General features: G+C 44.1%; 3 protein-coding genes across 3 annotated transcripts in view; 2 read left to right on the plus strand and 1 right to left on the minus strand.

Annotated features, from left to right (window-relative positions):
- Window positions 1-1852, plus strand: part of LOC308153228 (uncharacterized protein) — a gene marked incomplete at both ends in the record, with an annotated part of 23748 nt that extends 21896 nt beyond the window's left edge. Inside the window, 2 exons of the mRNA XM_080526312.1 lie at window positions 842-880; window positions 1802-1852. Of these exons, the coding sequence (XP_080382438.1) occupies window positions 842-880; window positions 1802-1852 (90 nt within the window). The remainder of the gene's footprint in view (window positions 1-841; window positions 881-1801) is intronic.
- A 3380-nt stretch (window positions 1853-5232) lies between these two features.
- Window positions 5233-12709, plus strand: rack1 (receptor for activated C kinase 1). The gene is made up of 8 exons (XM_080525533.1): window positions 5233-5440; window positions 6348-6519; window positions 6876-7023; window positions 7419-7514; window positions 7845-7955; window positions 10317-10457; window positions 11354-11464; window positions 12600-12709. Exons 1-8 carry the CDS (start codon window positions 5332-5334, stop codon window positions 12663-12665), a joined length of 954 nt encoding a protein of 317 aa, XP_080381659.1. The 5' UTR covers window positions 5233-5331; the 3' UTR covers window positions 12666-12709.
- Window positions 12710-16293: 3584 nt separating this feature from the next.
- Window positions 16294-18486, minus strand: LOC308154619 (vacuolar ATPase assembly integral membrane protein VMA21-like). Its single transcript, XM_080527786.1, has 3 exons — window positions 18340-18486; window positions 17900-18009; window positions 16294-17119 (listed from the first exon to the last, which is right to left on the minus strand). The coding sequence occupies exons 1-3, from the start codon at window positions 18402-18404 to the stop codon at window positions 16974-16976; spliced, it is 321 nt and encodes a 106-aa protein (XP_080383912.1). The 5' UTR covers window positions 18405-18486; the 3' UTR covers window positions 16294-16973.
- Window positions 18487-25060: the final 6574 nt, after the last annotated feature.

Below are 25060 nucleotides of genomic sequence, written 5' to 3' on the forward strand. Positions count from 1 at the left end.
GTGTGTGTGTGTGTATCTGTGTGTGTAACAGTGGGCTGGTCTTGCTGACAGGGTTCAGACGTGGCTAAAGGCAGCTCTGTGGAGGGGAGGCAGTCCGCCCCTCCCCCTCCTCCCCCCCTCTCCCCCTCTGGCCCCCAGGCCCCCTGTCCTTTGGTACAGTATCTGCCTGTTTCTACCTCTCCTTTCTCCCCTCCCTCTCTTCCACTCTGCATCTACCTGCTCCCCCTTTTCTCTCCTGCATTGTGTGTTTCTCTAATTGTGTGTGTGTTAATTGTGTATTATTATTATTATTATTATAAGTGTCTGTATGCTGTTTTCATTTGGTGCCCAAGTTGCCTAGGTGTTTTAATGGGATGAAAGTATGTGTTAGCATTAGCAGGCTAGTATGTGTTAGCATTAGCAGGCTAGTATGTGTTAGCATTAGCAGGATGAAAGTATGCGTTAGCATTAGCAGGCTAGAAGGGTGGACCGTTTGTTCTGTAGTTTAGTGACCTGGACATCAAGTAAGAATAAGAGAAACTGTGTTATGTTGTGTTGTGTTGTGTTGTGTTGTGTTGTGTTGTGTTGTGTTGCTGATGCTTTGACTTGCACGTGGTTCAGTACTTTAGTCTGTTCATGCCTCACTCACCACCCCTCCTCTCCTCTCCTATCCTCTCCCCACCTCTCCTCTCCTCTCCTCTCCTCTCCTCTCCTCTTCTCTCCTCTCCTCTCCTCTCCTCTCACCACCTCTCCTCTCCTCACCCCTCCTCTCCTCTCCCCTCCCCTCCTCCCCTCCCCTCTCCTCTCCTCTCCTCTCCTCTCCTCTCCTCTCCTCTCCTCTCCTCTCCTCTCCTCTCCTCAGGGTCAGGATGGGCTGCCCATACCAGGCTGTTGGCACAAGGTGGGTGATGTGTGTGTGTATGTGTGTGTGTGTGTGTGTGTGTGTTGGGAGTAGGTCTACAGTACGCCCATCCTCAATCAAAAGCATGTTTGTTGTTGATTGTTGTTGATTGTAGTGAACTAAACATCCAATGAATCCTCTGGACTTATGTGTGTGTCTGGGTTAGTGTGTGTCTGGGTTAGTGTGTGTCTGGGTTAGTTCTGGGTTAGTGTGTGTCTGGGTTAGTGTGTGTCTGGGTTAGTTCTGGGTTAGTGTGTGTCTGGGTTAGTGTGTGTCTGGGTTAGTTCTGGGTTAATTCTGGGTTAGTTCTGGGTTAGTTCTGGGTTAGTTCTGGGTTAATTCTGGACCTGTTGACGTACTAATCCTGCTCTTCTTCTCTTGCAGTGATGACTAACATGCAGCATGGCATCTGTACATATTGATATGATATATTTTGCAACTGAAAACGACATCGCTTTTTTTCCCTCTTTTTGAGTATTTTAAACTTTTTTTATATAATATATTGAGGTTTTTTGAAATTTATTTTTTATCATGGACGTTATTCTGACTCAAGCCGGAATGTAACAAATACTTTTTCTTTAAAAAAATAATAAAAGAAAGATTTTTTTTTTTTTACACATAAACTCTGGATATGAAGTATTAGTGAGTGATGGTGGAGGTGCCATCTTAGAGCATCTGAAGGAGAGAGACAAAGAGGCAGACCGACTCCTGACCTCATGGACTCCTGACTTAACACATGTTGTTAACTGCCTTACTAACGGAGTCTGCCATGTTGCCTGGTCATGAATGCTTCGTGGAAGTGCCAGTGTGTGTGTGTGTGTGCTCACCCACCCCCCACCCCCCCAACGATGGACAGATCTGGTGTGGTGGATAGAGGAGTGTGGGTCAGTGCTCTCTTCTCCTCTCTCTGTTTTTTGAAAGGAGGAGATGGTGAGACAGAAGCTCAAACGTAAGCGTCTCTCTCAGCCCTAAAGGGGGGGGGGGGGGGCGCGGGCCTGGGGGGGGAGACACAGAGGACAGACAGAGGACAGACAGCCTCTGTGGAGTGGAGAGAGAGTGATGGAACGGGTCCTTGCCATGCAGATGCGGATTGCTGTGATTATGAAAACCCACCAGGAGGGGGCGACAGAGAACATTCTACATTTCCACTTTCACCTGAGGAGATCGAATAACAAAATCACACACCGGTCGGTTGTTGAGACAGACGTCTCGGTCGGTTCTGGGCCACAGACACAGCAGGAGCGAAGGGCAACGATGTTCCCCAAGGATACGCTGAGATGTTTATTTGATATGAAGTATGATGATTTATTATTATTTTTCTGCTTTTTTTTCTTGTGTGTTCCAGACAGTCAATAAAATGCATGACATAATATAAGATTTAGCATGACGAAAGGGGTGAGTTGGGGGGGTGTCACTTAAATCACCACACAAAGTCAATAAATCACAGAGGCATTTTCTCCATGTGCACAGCCATACCCATTATGTATATTTCTTTGAGGCTAACACGACTGGCAGTGATGACTAGTGTGTTGTTTTTCTTTTTACTCTAGTGATTTTTTTTTTTTTGCATTTTGCATTCCTGTGCATGGACATGTTTGTATGGTATGCAGATGCTTTACTGAGATTGTTGTGTTTAAATTCAATGTCAATTGAAGGAGCCATTTGCAGTATTCGCACATATGCAGTATTCCATCAGTGAAGTTGATACATTTTAAACATGAAGACATTTTTTATTATTAATAAAGCTTTTATTAATACATGAAAGAAAAAAAAAAGTATCACATAGTATTTTCTGACAGTGTTGACAGTATTGAAGTATATTGAAATATTATCTCTTAACCTTAGCTGAAGACCTATCGCGATGAATTGCTGTTACCAGGTTTTCTGAAGATGGTATTTGGAGTTATTGCTGCTGAAATGTTTGTTTGTTAACCAATCGAGGGTTGTCAAATGAGACTATCGTCTGAGGTGTGGTACATGAAACAAAAACTTACCAAAAATATACCTTAAGTCATTGATTTAACAATAATTGTGTTGAACTTTTTTTTTTTTTACACCTTCACTTCATTGTTGGTTGATTTAACAATACTAGTTTGTTTTTATATATTATCATATCACGAGAGACAGAGTATAGGGACGTTATTTTCATTTCATGGTTTGGCAGTAATCATATGATAAAGCATATTTCTTTACAATACTCTGGATTCCTCTCTGAAGGACTGTCTGCTTGGTGCTTACACTCTTATTTCCCTGTGTCTCTGAAGTCTTTCTGTGTTGGTGCACTGTTTCAAACTGTCAGGCCTGTATTATTTCATGTTTAACTTGTCCACCTCTGTCAAGAGCACATGAGCAGCATTTAGTTGTATGGAACTCATGAGTCAGAAGAATGGTCAACTGAGTTCCTTCACACCACATTGATATGCTATCACTGTATGACCATGGCAGTCGCACCACTTGTAGTATTTTTGATTGACGGTGTTTTATATGCAGTATTTTGAAACCAGGATGTGGAATGCTATCACTATATCTGTGCTGTCCTCGAACTTAATGTTGGACATATGCAGCAAAGTGCATGGTACGTTACCTTCACTTCTGAGGCTTTAGCAAACTGACGATTCTCTGCTACACTACACAAAGTGTGTTTCTTTCGCAGGTTATTTCAGTTTCTCTTTGTTTCAGCAGTTTCTCTTCTCGAGGGGATGAACACAGTGCCATCCGCGGGTGACACGTTGTCTGAGTAAAGTTTGGTTTGTCTTGTTATTACATGATTATCACAGTATGGTTTGATTTTGTTGTTGTTTATTCGGTTGTGTATTTGGTTGTAAAAGAATGAAGCTATTTTTATATCTGCCCTTTATCTTTGCATTATGTAAAATCTGGTCAATACAACATGTAGACTGAAATAAACTCCTCACATATAACCTCTTGTTGTGGTTGTTGTTGTTGTTGTTGTTGTTGTTGTTGTTGTTTTCTTCAATCATTAAACATAATTCCATTAGTTAGTAAACATTTATATATCTGTATCCAATTAAAGTTACTTTATATACATACATATGGAACTATTTTAACCTCTCAGTAATTTCAATGTCACTACTTTTCATATGGCCTAGGAATTGAAGCGCATTGTATTGCATCCGGGTTCAAAATGTTCTTAATAAATAAAGTTTGATTTGATTTTATGACCAACCAGATGCATGTCACCCAATATACTACATATAATCTTAATCAATATACTACATATCATCCTAATCAATATACTACATATCATCTTAATCAATATACTACATATCATCCTAATCAATATACTACATATCATCTTAATCAATATACTACATATCATCTTAATCAATATACTACATATCATCGCTTGGGCAACACAGGAGGAGGACTCATGAGTCTGCAGTTGTTTGGCGGTCATTGTTGCCCTGGCTACAGCCTGTTTACCCTGATTGGCTGAGTTGTGAGTAAGCAGTGGGGGGCCATGCCCCAAACAGACATGCTGGTTGTCAACTGTTTGTTCAAAGCTGTAAACATTTGAATACATATAAATAACATTATTTTGTTATTGCTTTAAGATTGGTCTTCTGCATTACAGAGGGGTTGAGGGGCATAAAATAAGGCTTTTAATTGACTGTATTTTAAATACTGACAGTTAATGCTATAGGTTTTTAATTTACTGATTTGTCTTTATTTATTGATTTTAAAGGCCCATTTGGAACCTCTGACCACAACAGAGGAAAAGCCTCTGCCCCATGATTTTCAACTATTCTGAAAAGAAATGTACATGAAATGATAACAGGCACCAAGTGTTTCAAAAGTGTTGATAGGTGACAGAGGGCCTTGCTGAAGGCCGCCAAATAATAATAATAATAATAATAATAATAATAATGTCGAAACAACCCAACCTAATAAGAATACGTATGACAGTAACATTAGTTGGACTTAAACTTGACAGATATGACTTTGAAATATAGCTCGATTGCTGTGTCTGTTATTGAAAGCAATAGGCAAGGCAAGGCAAGGCAAGGCAAGTTTATTTGTATAGCACATTTTATACAACAGGGGCAGTTCAAAGTGCTTTACATGCATTATTAAAAAATACAGCAAGAGGAGCATAAGAAAATAAAGTAGGCCTATACAATTATCTGGAATGTTTTTTTAGTTTTTTTTCCAGAACGTAGGTTATTGATATATAAGCAGGTTATTGATATATAAGCAGGTTATTGATATATAGGCAGGGTGCAGGTTATATTAATTCTATTGTCAGGAAAGGGTTAACGCCTCCCTTCCCAGGATGCTCTGCGGTGCGCTGCCGACCCCTCTTAGCTACTGCGTCCGGGTTACCACTTCCTTTTTTCTCTGTGCCCAAATGTGAGAGGACCTAGGGAAACCTGGACCTCAAGCTAATCTAAATCCATCCTTGTGAAAAGGCACCCTCAAACCTCGCCAAGATGACCGAGCAGATGACAGTGAGGGGGACCCTTAAGGGGCACAATGGTTGGGTCACGCAGATCGCCACCACCCCTCAGTTCCCCGATATGATTCTGTCTGCATCCCGAGGTGAGAAGCGCTCTCTCCCCCGCCAACATGGCGGCCTGACCCGTAGCATGACAACCAGCGGCTACGGGTTGAACCCGAACAACTTCTAGAAACACGGACATAATGTTGTGTGTGAATCATTGTATCTGTGTCTGTTAAAAAACTAAAACTTAGTGGCCAGTGCACAACTCTTGTGCTTTTTCTGAAGGTGTTTTTCCGTATAAATGCTAAAATGCTACCAGGCGGCTTTAGCGCCGAACGTCAGGCTACACGTGTCACGTGTCCACCACTACTGTCAGTCCAGCTAGCTCTGTCTGTCTGTCTCTCTGTCTCTGACTCTCCCTCCTGTCTGTCTCTGACTCTCCCTCCTGTCTGTCTCTCTCTGTCTCTCTCTCCGTCTGTCTCTGTCTGTCTCTCTCTCTGTCTGTCTCTGTCTCTGACTCTCCCTCCTGTCTGTCTCTGTCTCTCTCCGTCTGTCTCTCTGTCTCTCTCTCTGTCTGTCTCTCTTTCCCTCTCTCTCTGTCTCTGACTGTCTCTCTGTCTCTGTCTGTCTCTCTGTCTCTGTCTGTGTATCTGTCTCTCTCTCTCTTTCCCTCCCTCCCTCCCTGTCAGTCCAGGTCAGTCCAGTCATGACACGAGCAGGCTTAGTGAAGTTAACGCCAGGGAGAGGAGTGTTAACAGTTGGCTAGAGTTAACCAGCCAGGCTAAACTTCCTTACTTACTAAGTCGATGGCCCTGAACGTGCAGTGATGCACTTGTTCTTGGCAACATGCTTGTTCTGGCAACACACTTCTAGCCCCCCCCTGGCTTTAGAAACACCCCCCTCTAACCGCATTTAGTGAATCAAGTTGACTGTTTTGACTTTTTTGTTAATTATTATGGCTGCGAGTCTGTGAACAGCTCTCTGTCTTTCTGTGGTTTTCTCCAGACAAGTCTATCATCATGTGGAAGTTGACCCGTGACGAGACCAACTACGGCATCCCCCAGCGCGCCCTGAAGGGCCACTCTCACTTCGTGAGCGATGTCGTCATCTCTTCGGACGGACAGTTCGCCCTGTCCGGGTCCTGGGATGGGACCCTCCGCCTGTGGGACCTCACCACGTAAGTCTGGGGAGGGGGGGGGGGGGGGGGGCGCGGCTGTGGGACCTCACCACGCAAGTCTGGGGTGGGAGGGGGTCGTGTGATGTGGGACCCCCTGTCTGGAAACGCCTGGCTGTACAGTAATGATGGAACTTCCAATGCCAACTGCATCCCTGATGATAAAGAGGCTGTTTCTGAACGTCACCAGAATAGTTTCGGGCGGGTGTGTGGAGACACAGTAATGGGGGGGCACTAGAAGTCTTCGGAGACGCAGTATGGGCGGGGCAGTAGAAGTCTCAGGAGACACAATATAGGGGGAAACGCAGCTAGTCGTTGTTCTCCTGTCCTAACGCGGTTCTGTCTGGTTCCTCCTCCAGTGGCACCACCACCCGGCGCTTTGTCGGCCACACCAAGGATGTCCTGAGCGTGGCCTTCAGCGCTGACAACCGCCAGATCGTGTCTGGCTCCCGGGACAAGACCATCAAGCTGTGGAACACCCTGGGAGTCTGCAAGTACACCATCCAGGTGAGCACACACACACACACCTTAGCCTTACACCTCCCTGGGAGTTTGCAAGTCCACAGGTGAGCAGGCCCACCTTACAGGCCTTAGTCTACAGCCTTACATTAAAGTAGTCCCCAGAACCCTTAGATGTTTTTACTGGTTCTGCTAAAAGTAAAATAACATTTAAAAAAAAAGGTTTCCATCTAGTTTTGTTAAGCCTTGCCCTGTGATTACAATGTGACATTCATTATACCTGAGCTCCGGCTCTGACGACAAGTCCTGCAATGATGATGGGTACAGGAAATGCTGCAAATGTATGTTTTTTGTTTGTTTGTTTTTTTGTTATCTGGTGCTGTAACTCTCATATTGACCACCTGACCCTGCCCCTTCCCCCCCCTCCTCTTCACTCCCCCCAGGACGAGAGCCACTCTGAGTGGGTGTCCTGCGTGCGGTTCTCCCCCAACAGCAGCAACCCCATCATCGTCTCCTGTGGTTGGGACAAGATGGTCAAGGTAAGGTCCTGACTCACCTGGGTCGTTTGGTATAGAACTACAAGGTCACATGTGTTCTCAGATGCACTCTCGAGTTACTAACTGAACTCTTGAGTTTGTTACTGATAACTGTCTGTGTACTATAACAAAGTGGATTCCATCTAGTTTTTATTAAGCCTTGCCCTGTGATTACAATGTGACATTCATTAACCTGAGTTTCGGCTCTGACGACAAGTCCTGCAATGATGATGGGTACTAGGAACCGCTGCGAATGTGTTTGTCTGTAGATAAAATAACTAGAATGTCTCACCTGGACACCCCTGACACCGTGCTCTCTTCTCCTCCTCCCAGGTGTGGAACCTGGCCAACTGCAAGCTGAAGACCAACCACATCGGCCACACCGGATACCTGAACACAGTCACCGTCTCCCCGGACGGCTCCCTCTGTGCCTCCGGTGGAAAGGTAAGACGCAGTTCAAGGGTCAGGCCAGGAGTGTGCATGGCCGTCAGCGTGCACTGGGTTGTGTGTGTGTGGCTTAAAACAGTGGTTCTCAAACCTCTCCTCGGGGACCCCTCTGGTCCCTCTATGACGAACCCAGTGCGCTCTCAAAGTGAATTTACGAACGCACCCTATGTAAACAAATCATTGGGTGATCAAATAACTTTGTAAAGGCCTGATTAGTCATCATGCCAGGCAGGTACCCTACACAATCAGCTTGGTGATATTTGTTGAGTAAGATGTGCTGGTCTGAAGTTGTGATGGAAATTCTAATGCCTGTCTGTTTCACTATGATGATAAAGAGGCTGTTTCTGAACGCTATCAGCACATCTGAAACCACTTTCTTTTTATTTTATTTTTTTATATATATACCTATGTATATACACTTTGTCACTGACAAGATTTGCCCATTTTAGATTATTATTATTATTGCTGTTTCCTTGTCACTATAGGTGCATATTGTTTATTTGTGTAGAACTAGCAGGGTTCGACATTAACGCTCGCCCGGGGCAGGTAAAGAAATTCGCCGGGTTTGATTGCGCGACAGCAACGATGCTGCTGGATCCTGGATATGTTTGGTTAAGCTGCCGCCAAAAAAACTATTTTGCCACGAAACGATAATCGTATAGCAAGAAGCCATGATACAATAATCGGTGTATCGATGTGTTGTCTCACCCCTATATTTTATTTTAACTGCAGGCATGTGAAGTTAGAATTTCTTCAAACTTGCAGTGGCAGCAACGGTGTGTGTGTTTGAGTAAATCATGTGTGTGTGTGTGCGGTCGTGTGTGTCATATCTCAGTATGTAGGCAATGCAAATTAACTTGAACCTTTACACTTTTGAGTGTAAGTAAGTGTGTACGTTTATTCTGCTATTTTTGCTCTATTACCGGTATATCTAGTATTGTGTTGAGAAGCAATGGAAATTAATCAAGAAATTGATGGAGTAGGCTAACTTATGTTATTATTGTTCTATATGCAACAGAACAGCATTGCTAATGAAAAGAATCAACGAATGTGAGTACGGTAATACCAATACTTGCTCAATAGGCAGGGGTGCACATAACTGGTGCGCCAGTGCGCATGCGTCGCCAAAATGCATGCTGCGCGGCAGATCAGCCGCATGAGGGCGCTTTTGCGCACCCAAAAAATAAAATAAAATAAAAATAAAAAAATTTGATCACAAAAAAAACATCCTCTACCATGGTTGAAATTGAGGACAGTGATAATTTACAGCAGTCAAGAGAGCAGTGATGATGACGATTAAGCTTGTAGCATAAATAAATGCTTAGGCTGTAACTTTTTGTTGAAAAGTTGATTTCAGTGTTTACAGAACAGAGCAGTGCTTAAAGAGATGTCAGTTGATTCATTGTGTTTAAAAGAGTCTGACAGATCATGCTTAAAGAGCAGTCATTTGATTTTGCATTTGTTTATTTTGTTTTGCACACAATCATTTGTTCGTTCATCTTTATTTATGAATAAATGTCGTTTTGCTAATATAAGTTATCCATGTATCCCTTTTTCATCCATCCTGTGGGACGGGTCGTGACTCGCGAGCTCGGGGAGCACCAAGCAGCATCCCTAGGTGCTCCTCTGAGCACTGGCCCCAAAAAGTTATGTGCACCCCTGTCAATAGGTCTTAAATTCTATTAAAGTTCAACCTTAAAAAGGTCTTAAATGTAACTTGTTGAAACCTGCAGGAACCCGCATAATTACTTTGAGAACAGGTTGCTTACATTAATTATGCAGGTGTTAAGGTCAGGGCCATCGCTACTTACTCGTGCAGTCACGCATCATTGTTAGACCACTGTTAATGCTAGAGCTATCCATCTACCACTGCTAGTGCTAGGCTATCCATGTAGCACTGTTAGTGCTAGCACTATCTTCCCCCCAATTTTCTTTGTTTTCAGGCAAAATAAATTGTCACCTTTTTGGACCATCACCAGTTTGCACCCCTGTTATTAAAGCATACGCGAAGCGACAGGTGATTGATAGGCGCATACTCTTTAATAATATCTTCACTCCACGATCATCTAGTCTGGTCTGGAGCCTGCTCTGTGTTGATCTTCCTACACACCGGTAAACAGATCCAGGATCCAGCAGCGTCGTCGGGCTAACAAACCCGGCAAATGTTTTACTTGAATGCTTGTTACATTCCAAAATCACTGTCTGCCCAAGTCATCTCTTTGATATAGGCATTTCTGACACTACATACAAAGATGGCTCGGCTGACCACAAGTGAAGCATGACTAAGGCAATTATGCTATGAGGCTAAAGCTATGAAGTGAACATGGCTAACCTCCCCCCCCCCCCCCCCTCCTGTAGGACGGCCAGGCCATGCTGTGGGACCTGAACGAGGGCAAGCACCTGTACACCCTGGACAGCGGAGACAACATCAACGCTCTGTGCTTCAGCCCCAACCGCTACTGGCTGTGTGCCGCCACCGGACCCAGCATCAAGATCTGGGTAAGACCGCAACTCCCACAACCCCCCTCTAAGACTACATCTCCCACAACCCCCCTCTAAGACTACAACTCCCACAACCCCCCTCTAAGACTGCAACTCCCACAACCCCCCTCTAAGACTACAACTCCCACAACCCCCCCTCTAAGACTACAACTCCCACAACCCCCCTCTAAGACTGCAACTCCCACAACCCCCCTCTAAGACTACAACTCCCACAACCCCCCTCTAAGACTACAACTCCCACAACCCCCATCTAAGACTGCAACTCCCACAACCCCCCTCTAAGACTACAACTCCCACAACCCCCCCTCTAAGACTACAACTCCCACAACCCCCATCTAAGACTGCAACTCCCACAACCCCCCTCTAAGACTACAACTCCCACAACCCCCCTCTAAGACTGCTACTCCCACAACCCCCCTCTAAGACTGCAACTCCCACAATCCCCCTCTAAGACTACAACTCCCACAACCCCCCTCTAAGACTGCAACTCCCACAACCCCCCCTCTAAGACAGCAACTCCCACAACCCCCCCTCTAAGACAGCAACTCCCACAACCCCCCTCTAAGACTACAACTCCCACAACCCCTCTCTAGACACTGACCATGCTGTTGGTTGGGCAAAAGGGGCCAGTTAGGATTTGTATGCATTGGAAAACAGAGCGATGATGGAAATTTTCAATGCCGTCTGTATTTTTGGTGATGATAAAGAGGCTGTTTCTGAGCTCTGCTAACGGGGTCCCGTCACTTCTGAACCCTTGTGTGCACAATGATCCATCATTATCTAGACATGCTTCTGTCATGTGTACCCACTACCAGCTAGCACAGCTGTCAAGGAGATTCGTGTCAGTGGTTGTGATCCTCTACCAACTCTGTTCTCTCTGTCTCTCTCTCTAGGATCTGGAGGGAAAGATCATTGTGGATGAGCTGAAACAGGAAGTGATCAGCTCCAACAGCAAGGCGGAGCCCCCACAGTGCACCTCTCTAGCCTGGTCTGCTGACGGACAGGTACGACACGCCCCCTAGTCACAGCACCAGTGACATGACATTCCAGCATGGAACGTTGGGATGATTCTAGAACAGGGATGGATTTAGTCTGGTCTGGAAGATTAGGTTAGATTCAACTTTATTGTCATCAGAGTACAAGTACTAATGCAACAAAATGCAGTTTAGTATCCAACCAAAAGTGCAAATAGTGATATAAAGGGCATAAATAGAACAAGAATGGTAGTGATGGGTGACTATGCAATATACAGTATGTGCAGGAGTACTAGCCGTTAACTTTTCTTCCCATTCAACCCTGTAGATTTATACCTAATAATAATAATAACTTCAATTTATATAGCACCTTTCAAAAAGCCCAAGGACGCTTTACAGGGGAATGATCGGACAGAAGAAACAGAAAAACAAAACAAAACTGAAACAATGACTAGGGGCCAAAAGGCCTTAGAGGAAAACAGAGCTATGATGGAAATTTTCAATGCCGTCTGTATTTTTGGTGATGATAAAGAGGCTGTTTCTGAGCTCTGCTAACGGGGGTCCTGTCACTTCTGAACCCTTGTGTGCACCTATTCACTTTAACCTCTGACCTCCTCTGGTGACATGTTCTACAAATACGAGGGGCAATTAGGAAGAAAAATATAACGTAAATCTAAAATGTAGTAGCTGTTTCAGGGTATCCGCGGTGTCTTGAAACATATTAAAAGTTGATGAATCAATTTTGGGAAAATCAAGACCCTTAAGTATTAAAAAGTCTTATCACGATGTTATGAGGTCTTGAATTTTGTCTGTATTTTTCTGAATTAGAGTCCAAAGAGTTTGAGTCCTAAAAACGTCATAAAAAGTCCTAAAAACGTAGAAAAAAAAGTTCATGAATTTATTCGTTTTATTAAAAAACAAAGATGAACCGGAAATCCTGTTGTATGATAGTGGTCTAGTCTATCGCAAACTAAAACTGTTAAGTTAAAGGTGTCACTGATGTCAACGGTTACAGCTCGAAGTGGCGGTGAGGTCTGGAAAAATATTGACAAGGTCTTTAAAAAGTCTTAGAAAGGTATTGAAAGTAACCTCAAGATTCCTGTATATACCCTGTTATATGAGATTGGAAAGAACCGTTACTTATAAGTGTCTTTTGTCCCCACAGACCCTGTTCGCTGGCTACACTGACAACCTGATCAGGGTGTGGCAGGTTACCATTGGAACCCGATAAGAACTCTCAGATTCAGCAGTGAATAAAATACCGTTTTAAAGGAAGTGTTGTTGTGTGTGCGCCTCCTTCTGTCTTGTGCAATGTTCTTCTAGCATGACGACTGCCAATGGCCCCTGGCCTGAGCTGGATTACTCTTCCTGCATAGTTTCCTGGTATTAGTTTTTCCACTTATAAATAGGACTTACATATAGGCCTAAAGTCTGTCTGCTCTAATTTTTCTGTGGTCGACACACTCCAGTCTGCTGCCACGCGTTGTGTCCGGAGGGGCACAGCGCCCTCGTGTGTCCATCAATTAGTATTGCAGTGCATTTCTGTACATGAATTGTCCAATAGATTGTTTCGATCTCAAATAATTTCAAGGATTTTTAATGAATATTATTTAACAACTCGTTCATAAAAAGAAGACTGCTTTTTTTCACCGTTTAATTACAATAAAATAGGTAGATTGAGTGACGCAATGGGTAAATATGCGGTTTTTATCATCGCCATGGTTACGTCTCTGGTAAGACCTTGATGCGGTCTTAATGACTGACTCAATGCGCCTGAACTAAATTCAAGCTAAACGTCACATGCCGCTGATGAAAATGCTGCTTATGTGTCAATAAATAAAGGAATGATGTAACTCATTCCTAAAAACGAGAGACAGCTACAATGATTTTGTCCACCGTTAAATTACAATAAAATAGCTATACTGACATACTTGCCGAAACCGTTTGTGAGTGCGCATGCGTAGCACAGCGGAGATCCCATCCCGACAGCACGAGCGGTTGAAAGCGGTTGAAACCATAAACACATGAGAATTATTATTTCCTATTCAATGGATTAATCTCACACACCTATGCGTACATGTGTGCACTAGCCCGCCAGTAGTGTGTTATCCACTGCCAGTTTACATTAGGGATGCAACCTCAGCAAATATGTTCAAGTCAAGACTAAAAACCCATCTTTTTAATATTGCCTTAAGTGACTAAATAATTAAATTATGATTATATAATGATTGGAGCACTTTGAGCTGCAACCCTAACCCTTATTATAAGAGGCAGTAATATTGACTTTACAGCCATTGATTATTGAAGTAGCCTACATGCAGGGCTTGGTGTTAACCGTGTTAGTCTTTCTGACATGTAGGACTGATTTGTTTTTTTTTGTTTTTACTTGTCCGAAAACTGAAGTCACATTTTCTAAATGGTCGGTGAACACCAGGACACTGAGAACATAGTTGAACTCTCCATATTGGAACACAGCATGTAAGCTTGTTTTACACCATTCTTTGTAAACAATGCAGTTGTGAACAAACGCTGTATAGCTTCAAAACATTGTTAACACTAGAACAGCCGTGCCTTTTTTACCTACTATAAGAGCCGCATAGTCTTTACAATGGGAAGCTGCTATTTACACACAAAGACCACTAGTTGGCTGCCTTGTAAATTACCCTGCCTCCTACACAGAACAAGTGCAAAACAGCTTTGTACGGTACTAGCTTATCCTGATGTGATTTTTAAAATGTAAGGATACTGGGTGGTAGAACGCACATATCTAGTCATGAAAAGAGGGTCCTGAAATTTGATCGAGTGCAAAGATATATAACATTTATTTTACTCACTTGGTCAAATGACCCCACCATGGCTGTTCTAGTCTTAACCATCATTGTTCTCATGGATGGTCAGTCCTAAAGCATCTAAAGTTCTGTCCAGGGCAGGTGTGTGTGTTTGGGGTGTACACACGAGTCAGTCAAGGGAGGCTGGTGGAGGTAGAAATCGGAGGACGGGCTCATTGTAATGTATGGAAGGAGGAATGGTGTCATCAAAGTGTTGGAAACCATTCCTCATTCCATGCATTACAATGAGCCCGTCCTTTACCCCCTCTGATTTCTGCCCCCCCCCCCCTGGTGTCTATTTTGAGTGTTGGTCTGTCCAGTACGAGTGTCTGTCCCTCTGCTCCTCTCCAGACTGTGGTTTGAGAGCCCGGGCGTCTTCACCGCCAGCTCGAGGGCAGTCCTGAGCACGGTCTCCCTGAACGTCGTCCTGTGTGACATCACCAGCGTTCCTGCCGACCTCCCCTTCAGCATCAGGCTCATCCAGCGTCCCGTGCGTAGACCTCTCCGCCTTCAGGGAGATGGCCTGCTGGAGCTCTGGTGAGTTGGACACTGGATGAGGAGCCTCTGTCTCATTGGCCCTGGCCTACGCTCGTCCCTTACGTCCGACTTTTGCGATCCGGTGATTACATGCGGCTGTAGCCGCGTTGTGGCCTGGTTGTTTAACTGTCTCAGCTGACCACCTTGCCAGGTTGATGCGGTCACATTCTTAGGGGGGGGGGGGGGGGGGGGGCTCCTCAAAAAGAGGTTGTGTCAATAAAAGTTGATGACTTGAAAAGATGATGACTTGAAGCCAAATTTTTAGAGACTAAATAAGCCTGGGTTTCCCTTTAGCGACGTTGATGGAATACCCCCCTGAACTGTTGTTGTTGTTGTTGTTGTTGTTGTTGTTGTTGTTGTTGTTGTTGTGTTCTACAGTGAGTGGAGACAGCAGACCAGAAACTGGATTTGGTTCTGAGCAGATGTCTGAGGATGGGTCAGTGGCTGATTCACTGCTGAAACCTGAGAGAAGGATGAGAGATTTCCACTCCGAGGACCCAAATGTTCTTCAGCAGTAGACTGCTGCTGAGGGCTGTGGTTGGGACACACAGCTAAACACACTGAGATACCTTATTTTTTTTAACAATCGAAGGACAAAGGCTTATGTATGTCAGGATCAAAGGAAGGGATTTTACTATATTTGTATTGATGTCCTCAGACATCAAATACATCAAACACACATCATATGGCATAAGGCATCATATGATCGGTTTCCCATAGATACAGATTACTCTGTTTTCATGTTTGAGGCACTTTAATGAGGTCAAAGTGATTATTGTCATTATGCCAGTATATGGGGGTAAACCATATAACTATAAATAGGCTCAGACTGTCGGTTCAGATTTCACTGTCGGTTTAGAGTAGAAAAGACCACCAGAGGGGACAAGACACTTACAGTAAATCTGTTGCTACTGTCCAGGATGAAACTGGTGAGTTGATAGTTGCATTATTGAGAGTGTGGCTATCTTTAAAAGCAAAACTTAAAACACACCTTTTTAGCCTGGCTTTTATCTAGTGTCTGTCAACTTGCACTTTCACTCCTATCTTATCCTCTATTTCTTGTTTTATTGTTCGTACATGAAAGGCAACTCAAAGCGCTTTAAGTTGGGTTGTGGTTAAAACCACATACAGCCACATGTCTGAGACCCTTGGGTTAGTCTCACAGACAGAAATGATGATTGTGAGAGACCCAGACAAGTTATTCAGACTTTTCCCCCTGATAAAGAGTGAGGCATGATCATTCATCTTCTTAAGGAGGGCAGCCTTGAGAACCCACGGTTCTAACCCCAACCCTAACGGCCCTTAAGGGGCATCTCCTGTTCCCATAGCGTGAGGCGGCTTGATGGACAAGTACACCCCCTGGACATGCCGCTGCTATCTTCGTCTTCATGAGAATTAGTTTTTACTGTGTTGCTTACAGTTGCTAACCCTAACCCTTAACCCTAACCCTTAGTAAACGGTAAACTGCAGTACAGTAATGCAAATAAGTGACAGATAGTTTTAGTCATTTAATAATTATTTACTTGAAAACACTCATATAAAAACAACAGAACATCCAACATAACTTTGACAGGGAAAGCTAGAAGAATTATACTGATTACGTTGACAAAACACTTGAAATCTGGGGCCAACAAGAATGTCTCCATATTAGTCACACGCAAAATGAAATGAACAACATTCCGAAAATGAAAAATAAATTACAACCCATGAGGATGGACTAATGAGATCACAACTTAACTGATGGGATGGAAACATGACCACCACAAAAAACAAGAATTTGGTCATTCCACATAAGTGACGATATGTTTTTTTATTTTTATTTTTTAACAGCCTGTGGTCGGGCCAGTTTGAGTTTGTGACTGAGATGCAGTACTGAAGCTACAGAACATGGGCTGTACCCAGTCAACAAAGATATCACAGTTTGTTCCAATTACACTGGGTTAGCCGAGCTTCACAATAAACAGCCAGTATCCTTCTCAGCGGCGCAAGGAAATGTAGAGTAGCAAGCGGTGTCAACCTCCCTTTTGAATCTCCAGTGGGATGATCACCCGGGGTTGGGGGTGATGGTGCTTTGGGTGGGGGGTGTGGTGTGGGCTGGGCTGGGCTGGGGGCAGGGGCTCCAACCCCTGTTCTACTCTCTCTGCTGGTTGTGGTAGCAGGCAGCAGGACCTGCGTTAGTCATGCTTGCCCTTGCTCATCGTGGTGCCTGACCCTTCATTCCACGCCACGTACACAAACAGCGCCAGCACCACGTGGACTGCCAGCACCGCTACGATGGCAGCGTAGAAGTAGCTGTCAGTGTTGGACATTTTCATTGTGCCTGGAAAGAGTGAGGAGAGGACAGTCTCATCAAGCTTGACATGAACAGATAACTCAACTAACAATGTTTAACTAACAGAGAGTTTTGGGCACCCAACCAGACAATAATGCAGAATATTGTATCATGCAATTAGCAAAGGATAGTACGGAGCCCCCCTGGGGTCACACGGTAGAAAAAAAATATTTGATGTGTGAATTTGTTCCCTCGGTTTAGTAATTCGTTCCCTCGGTTTAGAAATTCGTTAGGGTTAGGGTTAGGCCCTACGAGCCAGAACGATCGCAAGGGTTAGGGTTAGGGTTAGAATCCTTGCGATCGTTCTGGCTCGTAGGGCCTAACCCTAACCCTAACCCTAACGGATTACTAAATCGAGGGAACGGATTACTAAACCGAGGGAACGGATTCACACATCAAATATTTCTTTTCTACCATGTGACCCCAGGGGGGGGGGCTCCGTAGGATAGTAATAATTTAATTTAATTAATTATAATTTAATAATAAATAATTTTGCCATTTAGCAGGCGCTTTTATCCAAAGCGACTTACAATTACGAATTACAGGGACATTCCCCCTGGAGTAACTGAGGGCTAAGTGCCTTACTCAAGGGCACACTAGTAGTGGTGTGGCTTCAGGCGGGATTTGAACTCACAACCTTCCGATCACAAGTCCAACTCACTATCCACTAGACCACCACTACCCGTTAGTGTGTGGGATAGTGTGTGTGTGCGCAATGTCAACAACGGTTTCATTGTCAAATTCTTAATAAAGAAAATAGATAATTACCTTCAAAGATGTATGACTTTGATGCAAAGTACAGTCCTATGGGTAAGGTCACCATGAGGATAGTGAAGAAGAGCAGAGTCTTCAGGGCAGACACCATGGAGCTCTCATTTCTGATGGAGAGAAAACACACGATGTCACCATGGTTACATAGCACAGACAGAATAATAATGCCATGGACCAACAGATGATAGAGAAAATGAAAAGGTCACACTTAGCTAACACTAAAAGCAGTGGACACACAGGATGCGTTCGTAAATTCGCTCTGAGGGCGCCGGAGCGCACACTGGGTTCAACGTCATAAAGGGACCAAGTGATTTGATTGGACAAGAGGCATTCCATGAGTGCTGATCAGATTTCCAGAGCGTATTTACGAACGCAGCCACAGACAGCTGCTATGACAGACAGATTATTCTATCCACAGACACATCACTATGTCTTACCCTCTGAAGTCAGGAGCACCGGGAGACGTGGTGCTCAGCGATGTCTTGACAAACCCGGCGTCCATTGTGTGATTGATGTGACTGATTTCTATATTTCAATGAAATAGCCTTGACAATAGTGACAGCTTGATGTCGTCGTTGTGGAAATGTATACACTTCCGCATTTGATCACGGGACCGAAGCGTGACTCTTCTTCGTCCTTCTAGTCTTGGTGAATGAGAGGGTTAAGGGTAAGGGCGCCCCTTACTGGGTTGGAGGAGTGTATAGTTAGAGTATGGAGACACTAGCTGTAATTAGATTAGATTCAACTTTATTGTCATTGTACAAGACACTGAGACAACGAAATGTAGTTTGGCATCTAACCAGATGATGCAGTGCAAATAGTGGTATAGCGCAAAATACATGATATTGTATGAATGAATGGTCTTTATTGTCATTAATACAGTACAGGTACCATACAACGAAATTTAGTAGATGGGGCTCCCCTGGTGCTTGGAAAAAGACTAAAGAGGGCCAAGGGTAAAATAAAAAAGGGAAAAGAGCTGGTTTACATAAATAAAGGCTATGTACACTATCTACTATACTATACTACTATACTATACAATAAAACACTGTGCTGTACTCTATGCTATGCTATAAATATCCTAACTTTTCCTATATCTGAACCTAATGTACACGAGGGTTGTCATATTGCACATAGTATTGTTGCACATTCATTTAAAGTGTCGCAGTTAGCAGGTTTGAAATGTTCACAGTTGTATTTCAATATTGCACTTATGTTTACAATCTAGTAGCTAGATAGTAGTGCAGGGTATTACATTATTACATTATTACATTACATTATAAGGTATTACAATGAGTATAAATAAATGAATATAAAAGTGAATATACATGAGATGATTATCAATATGATATGTACAGTTGAACAAGGGCAATACGTCTTGATGTATGTTACATATATGTAAGATGTATAATTAGAGACCGGGGGAAGGGGGGGGGGGTAGTGGTGGCCTTGTAGATATATTGAGTTAGTGATGTGGTGATCAGAAGGTCAACGGGGCCAGGAGGATGTCAATGTTGTTGGTCCTGTTGTTGGGGGGTGGAGATGGGTGGCTGGGCTACTGCCAGGGGAGGAGCAGCTGCAGGGAAGAAGCTATTCCTGAGCCTGAACGGAGACTGCTGTACCGCCTCCCGATAATAATAATAATAATAATAATAATAATAATAATAATAATAATAACAACTTTTATTTGTATAGCGCTTTTCCTGCAAACGTTGCAGCTCAAAGTGCTTTAATCATTATATAATCATCATTGAATTATTTAGTCATTTAAAGGCAATATTAAAAACATGGGTTTGTAGTCTTGACTTGAACATAATCTTTGCTGAGGTTGCATCCCTAATGTCTAATGGCAGTGCATTCCACAATCTGGGTGCATAAAATGAGAACGCAGCCTCACCAAATCTCTTCTTTTGGTACACAGAGAAATGGGATGGGATGAGGGGCAAACAGTCTGTGGCTGGGGCGAGAGGTGTCCCTACTGATGCGCTGGAGGACCTTGATGGCAGGGAGTTGGGCACCGGTGATGTACTGGCCGGTTATCACCACCTGTTGCAGGTTCTTCCAATCAAAGACAGTGCAGCTGCCATACCACACAGTGATGCAGTCCGTCAGAATGCTCTCGGTGGTGCACCGATAGAAGCTGACCAGGATCCTAGGAGACAGAGGGTCTTTCTTCAGTCTCCTCAGGAAGTATAGGCGCTGCTGCGTCTTTTTGACCAGGGTGGAAGAGTTGACGGTCCAAGAGAGGTCCTCGGAGATGTGGACAGCCAGGAACATTGATCTAAATGGGGGTGTGTCTGCAGCTCCCAGCTTTCCTGTAGTCCACCATGTCCACACCTTGGTCTTCTTGGTGTTGAGGGCCAGGTTGTTGTCGGCACACCACGCCGCCAGGTGCTGGATCTCTTCCCTGTAGGCCGACTCGCTGTTGTTACTGATCAGGCCTACCACGTGGTGTGGTCTGTGAACTTGATGATGGTATTCAGAGCCGTGCACATGCACAAGCACACAGTTGTGGGTGAAGAGGGACTGGAGGAGAGGGCACGGCCCCCGCACAGCTGTATCCCTGTGGGGATCCCTGTGGGATACTGGTATTCAGGGTTGTAAAATCCTGAAATAATATTTCAACATATTATGTTTACTTCAGTGACCACAGAGCTCTCTCAAGAAAAGATCTATACATATATATATAGATGTTTTTGTTGTTGCGGCAGGGGTGGCTGTGGCACAGGAGGTAGGGCCGGCGTCTAATGATCGCAAGGTCGGCAGATCGGCGGTTTGAACCTCGGCTGGCCACATGTCGAAGTGTCCTTGGGCAAGACGCTGAACCCCAAATTGCTCCCAATGAGTGAGCCGGCACCTTGCATGGTAGCTTGCCGCTATTGGTGTGTGAATGTGTGTGTGCTTGATGCTTGATCCATTGAAATTTCCTATCTTCAATTTCGTTTTAAAGGTTAATACGTTTTTATTTTTATTTTTTAATGTAGGCCTGCACATCATCAAGTGTTTGTGATTCCCGTTTAAGAAACCTAAGCCTAAGCCTACCAATAGTAGAGTTTGTGATGCTTACACACACACACATATATATATATATTACTGGAAACATCTGTTAAAGATGAGAGAGACACCCACATCTCTGAAAACAGATGCCAGATTAAAAAGCAATCAGAGTCTCAGGATTACTTAACGATCCTGAGAAAGCAGCAAGCGAGACGATTGCTCACACGTGCACTAAACACACCAAGATGGAGATACAGGGTGTGTTCGTAAATACGCTCTGAGAGTGCTGGAGCGCCACCCAAGGTGCTCTCTGACCGTTCGGGAAATTAACTGATTTCAGTTGAAACCAGAGCTCTCAGAGCAGATTTCCAGAGCATATTTATGAACGCACCCACAGTATACTCCTAATTGAACACTATCCAGTTTGAAATAGACACACTGTTTTTTAAATAATATTACATTTCTCTCTGTCTCATGGACATTTTCTATATTCTATACATCAAGCTGAGTCTCTGGGTCATGGGTTGAAATCCCACCTGGGAACAAGAACACTATGTGACGTTAGAATTATAAGGTTCTTCTATCTCCATTTTTGTCAAAATTTAGTTTTTTACATAATCTGATCCATTAGGTGTTTATTAATGCCTGTGTGGTGTTATTTTTAAAAAATATTACATTTATTATTACATTTTAATATTACAAAACAAAAACATTTTTGAGTTAGTAATTCATAAAATACAAAGGTTCCATCTCACAAAACATAATGGAATGTAAAGACTTTGACGCTCAATATCTCTGAACGACCCTAAACGGAGATAGAACCTTATCATTCTAAGCTCACGACTAGTGTGCCCTTGTGCCCCCTTAGTCCTAAGTAGCTCCAGGGAGACTGTCGCTTTGGATAAAAGCGGCTGATAAATGGTTAAAAAAAAATCAAAAGAAATCAAATTTCTTCTTCCCTTCCAGTCATTTTTCCCATGGCTCCCTTCATCAAGGTTCTATTCCCAAGACTCAACGTGGTCCATACAAACTGTAAACAGTACTGTACTCACATGGACCACACTTCCATCCATCCGTCCATTCCCTTTCATTGTTATGACTTTCCCAAGCAGCCAAGACGACATGCTTGAAGTAATTGCTCATCAACACCCACAGGGGCGTGTGTTTAAAAAAAGATCACAATCCTGTGAGCTATGTTGGGAAACACAATCTCTGACAGCTGCAAGGCATTGGAACATTGGCACCGAGTGTCGGGTTGTGCAGAGACACGTATGTATGGAAACACATAGAAACAGATTAGCCTCTCAGTTTCATAACTGTGCGCTCCCCATCGCAGCACAATCTGTAGCCGTTCATATTAGCCTACACTGTGTCTGCCACTCAGGGAGCACGGGAACAAGCTGTCAAGCATGGATTAGCAGAACAATCAATAGGAGATCATCTGTGTAATCCCAACCCTAAGCGACTCTGTCTAAAAATAAAGTTTTACAATCTGACGGAAACAATCCTCATCTCTCACTTCACGACGTCGTTCTCCGTAGCTTCCCTGAACCATGGTACCTAAGGGGCCTGGTGTAGAAACCAGGAACATGTACTTCAGGAACACACCATAATAATAATAATAATAATAATAATAATAACTTAGATGTATATAGTGCCTTTCAGGGGACCCACGGTCGCTTTACAGAGATACAAGAAAATGCAACAACAAAAACAGTCAGGCCAACAAAACAACAACTAAACTAGGGGCCGAAAGGCCTTGGTGTACAGGTGAGACTTGAGGGCCGTTTTAAAGGCGTCCAGGGTGGGGGTGTTGCGGATCACCGCAGGGAGAGAGTTCCAGAGGGTGGGGGGCTGCCACACTGAAAGCTCTGTCCCCGAAGGTTTGCAGGTTGGTGCGGGGGGGGGTGGCAACTGGCAAGCAGGCCCGAGTCTGAAGACCGCAGATTCCAGGGAGGGGCATGGTCGTGGAGGAGGTCGTATAAGTACTGGGGGGCACGGGCCTTGGAGGGACTTGTAGGTGAGGAGGAGGATTCGGTAGGAGATGCAGGACTTGACTGGAAACCAGTAGAGGTGGATGAGGGTGGGGGTGATGTGCTGCCACTGCTTTGTGTGTGTGAGTGAGGGTTTTGTTGGGTACCCCAAACACCCTCATATAATACTTGGAAAACAATACTTGGAAAACCTGCTCTCCTTAATCCGTTAATTACACCAAGTCCATTAAGTGCTAGCCACTCCACTGTCATCTTCCTGTGCTATAAAATGCATTGGTGTGTATACGAGCTGTATAAATTCCTCTGTGTACAGAAGTGACTGTATTTCTCAGTATCTCATCCAATGTGCCAGCTGGGACCCAGCAGCCATGTCTATCACGGCGAGAACGTGTATGCTATATATAAACATATGGGGGGAAAAAATAATGTGTACACTAGCTGGGGAACTGAAATGTCACAGAATGTCCAGGGTGTTCCAGAGCACTCAGGAAGTGGAGCGCTGTCTCCAGAGAACATTTTATCTTTATGACTTCCCTACAGGCTAGTAAACATTCAGTGACAGAATGTGGATGGAGGGCAGGGGATTCTGACTCACGCCGCCTGTCATGCTTGTTGGATCTCAGTGCCTTTGCAGAGACAGATGTATGTCCTGCACTGGCTGACCCCACTGTGGACCATCCCTATTAAAATGTTATTGGGATGGTCTACAGTGGGGTCAGCCAGTGCAGGACATACATTATTATCCATTATTTAATAATGGATTAATAGAATACTTGACGTATGCTCGATGACGGTTTAGAGGACACTTGTGCCGTGACTCATATTAACGGGCCTCCTGAGAACTCACCTGAGGTGGACAGACAAGCCAGGAGGCGGGACTATATATATATACAGTATATGAGGGGAGACAGGGGATTGGTCACGGTGGGGGGGCGGGGTAATAAACCATTATTTGGTAGCAGAACCACTTACATGTGTGAATTCTGAGAATAAGGTTGGAGGAGTTACTGACCTAGCAGAGCGTGTCTGAGGGACGTATGTAAAGGCCAATGTACACGGCGTGCGATTTTGTCGCAAGACAACATTCGATTCTCAATTCACATCACCGAAGTTGGACCAGGCAGGCTGATTACTATAGGCTCTACCAATATTGCTTGCCTTGCTTCCACAATTTCTACAAGATACAACTGGGCATATTGTGCCTACATGCTCGATTGTTATTATTATGTAATATAGGTGTCTTGTAATCCCATATGAGATGGGCCGTGTTGTTGACTTCGGTGGTGTGAATTGAGAATCGAATGTTGTCGTGCGACAATATCGCATCGCACGCCGTGTGCATTGTCTCATTCAAAATAATGGAATCGAATTCGGCGGTGCGACAAAATCGCACACCGTGTGCATTGGCCATTACTGTCCTCGAATACAGCGTCATAAAGACAGAATACAGCGTCATAAAGACAGAATACAGCAGCATAAAGACAATTGTTGACACATTTGACAAATTCAAAACTGTGCTGAGATGACAGGGGGTGATCCAAAACAATATTGATTGTGATTAGATTGTCACTGTGAATGGGAAGTCTAAGACTGGGACAGAGAGAGAGAGGGACACACACACACACACACACACACACACACACACACAAATAGAAAGAAATATAGATAGATGCAGAGAGAGAGAGAGAGAGAGAGAGAGAGAGAGAGAGAGAGAGAGAGAGAGAGAGAGAGAGAGAGAGAGAAGGATAGATAAAGTGTGTAGACCCCTGGCATCACACCATGGCTGTGGTGTCGCAGAGCTGACAGTGTGTCCCCTCCCCTCCCACTAGTCTCCCCCCTAGTCTCCCCCCCCACTAGCCCCCCCCCCCCCCCCAGTGGACAGTGAACCATCAGTGGTGGACCATGTGCTGTCTGCCACTGGCCTGTCTGCTGCTGCTTTAACAGGGCAGGTGGTATAATATCACATGAGTGGAAAACTGGGTACTTTCATGCCTCTCTACAGTAGCCTACTGTACCGCTGAGGTCACAGCAGCAGGACAGCGCAATTCCTTTTTTTTGTGATTAAATGTTTTTTATTGTTTTCTTTTTGGGGAGCAGGTCATTCATATAGTACACAAACATGATATATATACTGTATATATATATACAGTAGTATATATATATATAT

The sequence above is a fragment of the Nansenia antarctica genome, assembly GCF_963989245.1.
Source record: "Nansenia antarctica genome assembly, chromosome: 3".
NCBI classification, from domain to species: Eukaryota; Metazoa; Chordata; class Actinopteri; order Argentiniformes; family Microstomatidae; genus Nansenia; species Nansenia antarctica.

What these genes read in the sequence shown, in the direction of transcription:
- rack1 (XM_080525533.1), top strand. Translation starts at nt 5,332, where the DNA reads ATGACCGAGCAGATGACAGTGAGGGGGACCCTTAAGGGGCACAATGGT. An exon ending in GTTGGGACAAGATGGTCAAG is followed by an intron (nt 7,515 to 7,844) that starts GTAAGGTCCTGA and finishes TCCTCCTCCCAG; the next exon opens with GTGTGGAACCTGGCCAACTG. An exon ending in GACCCAGCATCAAGATCTGG is followed by an intron (nt 10,458 to 11,353) that starts GTAAGACCGCAA and finishes CTCTCTCTCTAG; the next exon opens with GATCTGGAGGGAAAGATCAT.
- LOC308154619 (XM_080527786.1), bottom strand. Translation starts at nt 18,404, where the DNA reads ATGGACGCCGGGTTTGTCAAGACATCGCTGAGCACCACGTCTCCCGGT. An exon ending in GGTGCTCCTGACTTCAGAGG is followed by an intron (nt 18,010 to 18,339) that starts GTAAGACATAGT and finishes TCTCTCCATCAG; the next exon opens with AAATGAGAGCTCCATGGTGT. An exon ending in AAAGTCATACATCTTTGAAG is followed by an intron (nt 17,120 to 17,899) that starts GTAATTATCTAT and finishes CACTCTTTCCAG; the next exon opens with GCACAATGAAAATGTCCAAC.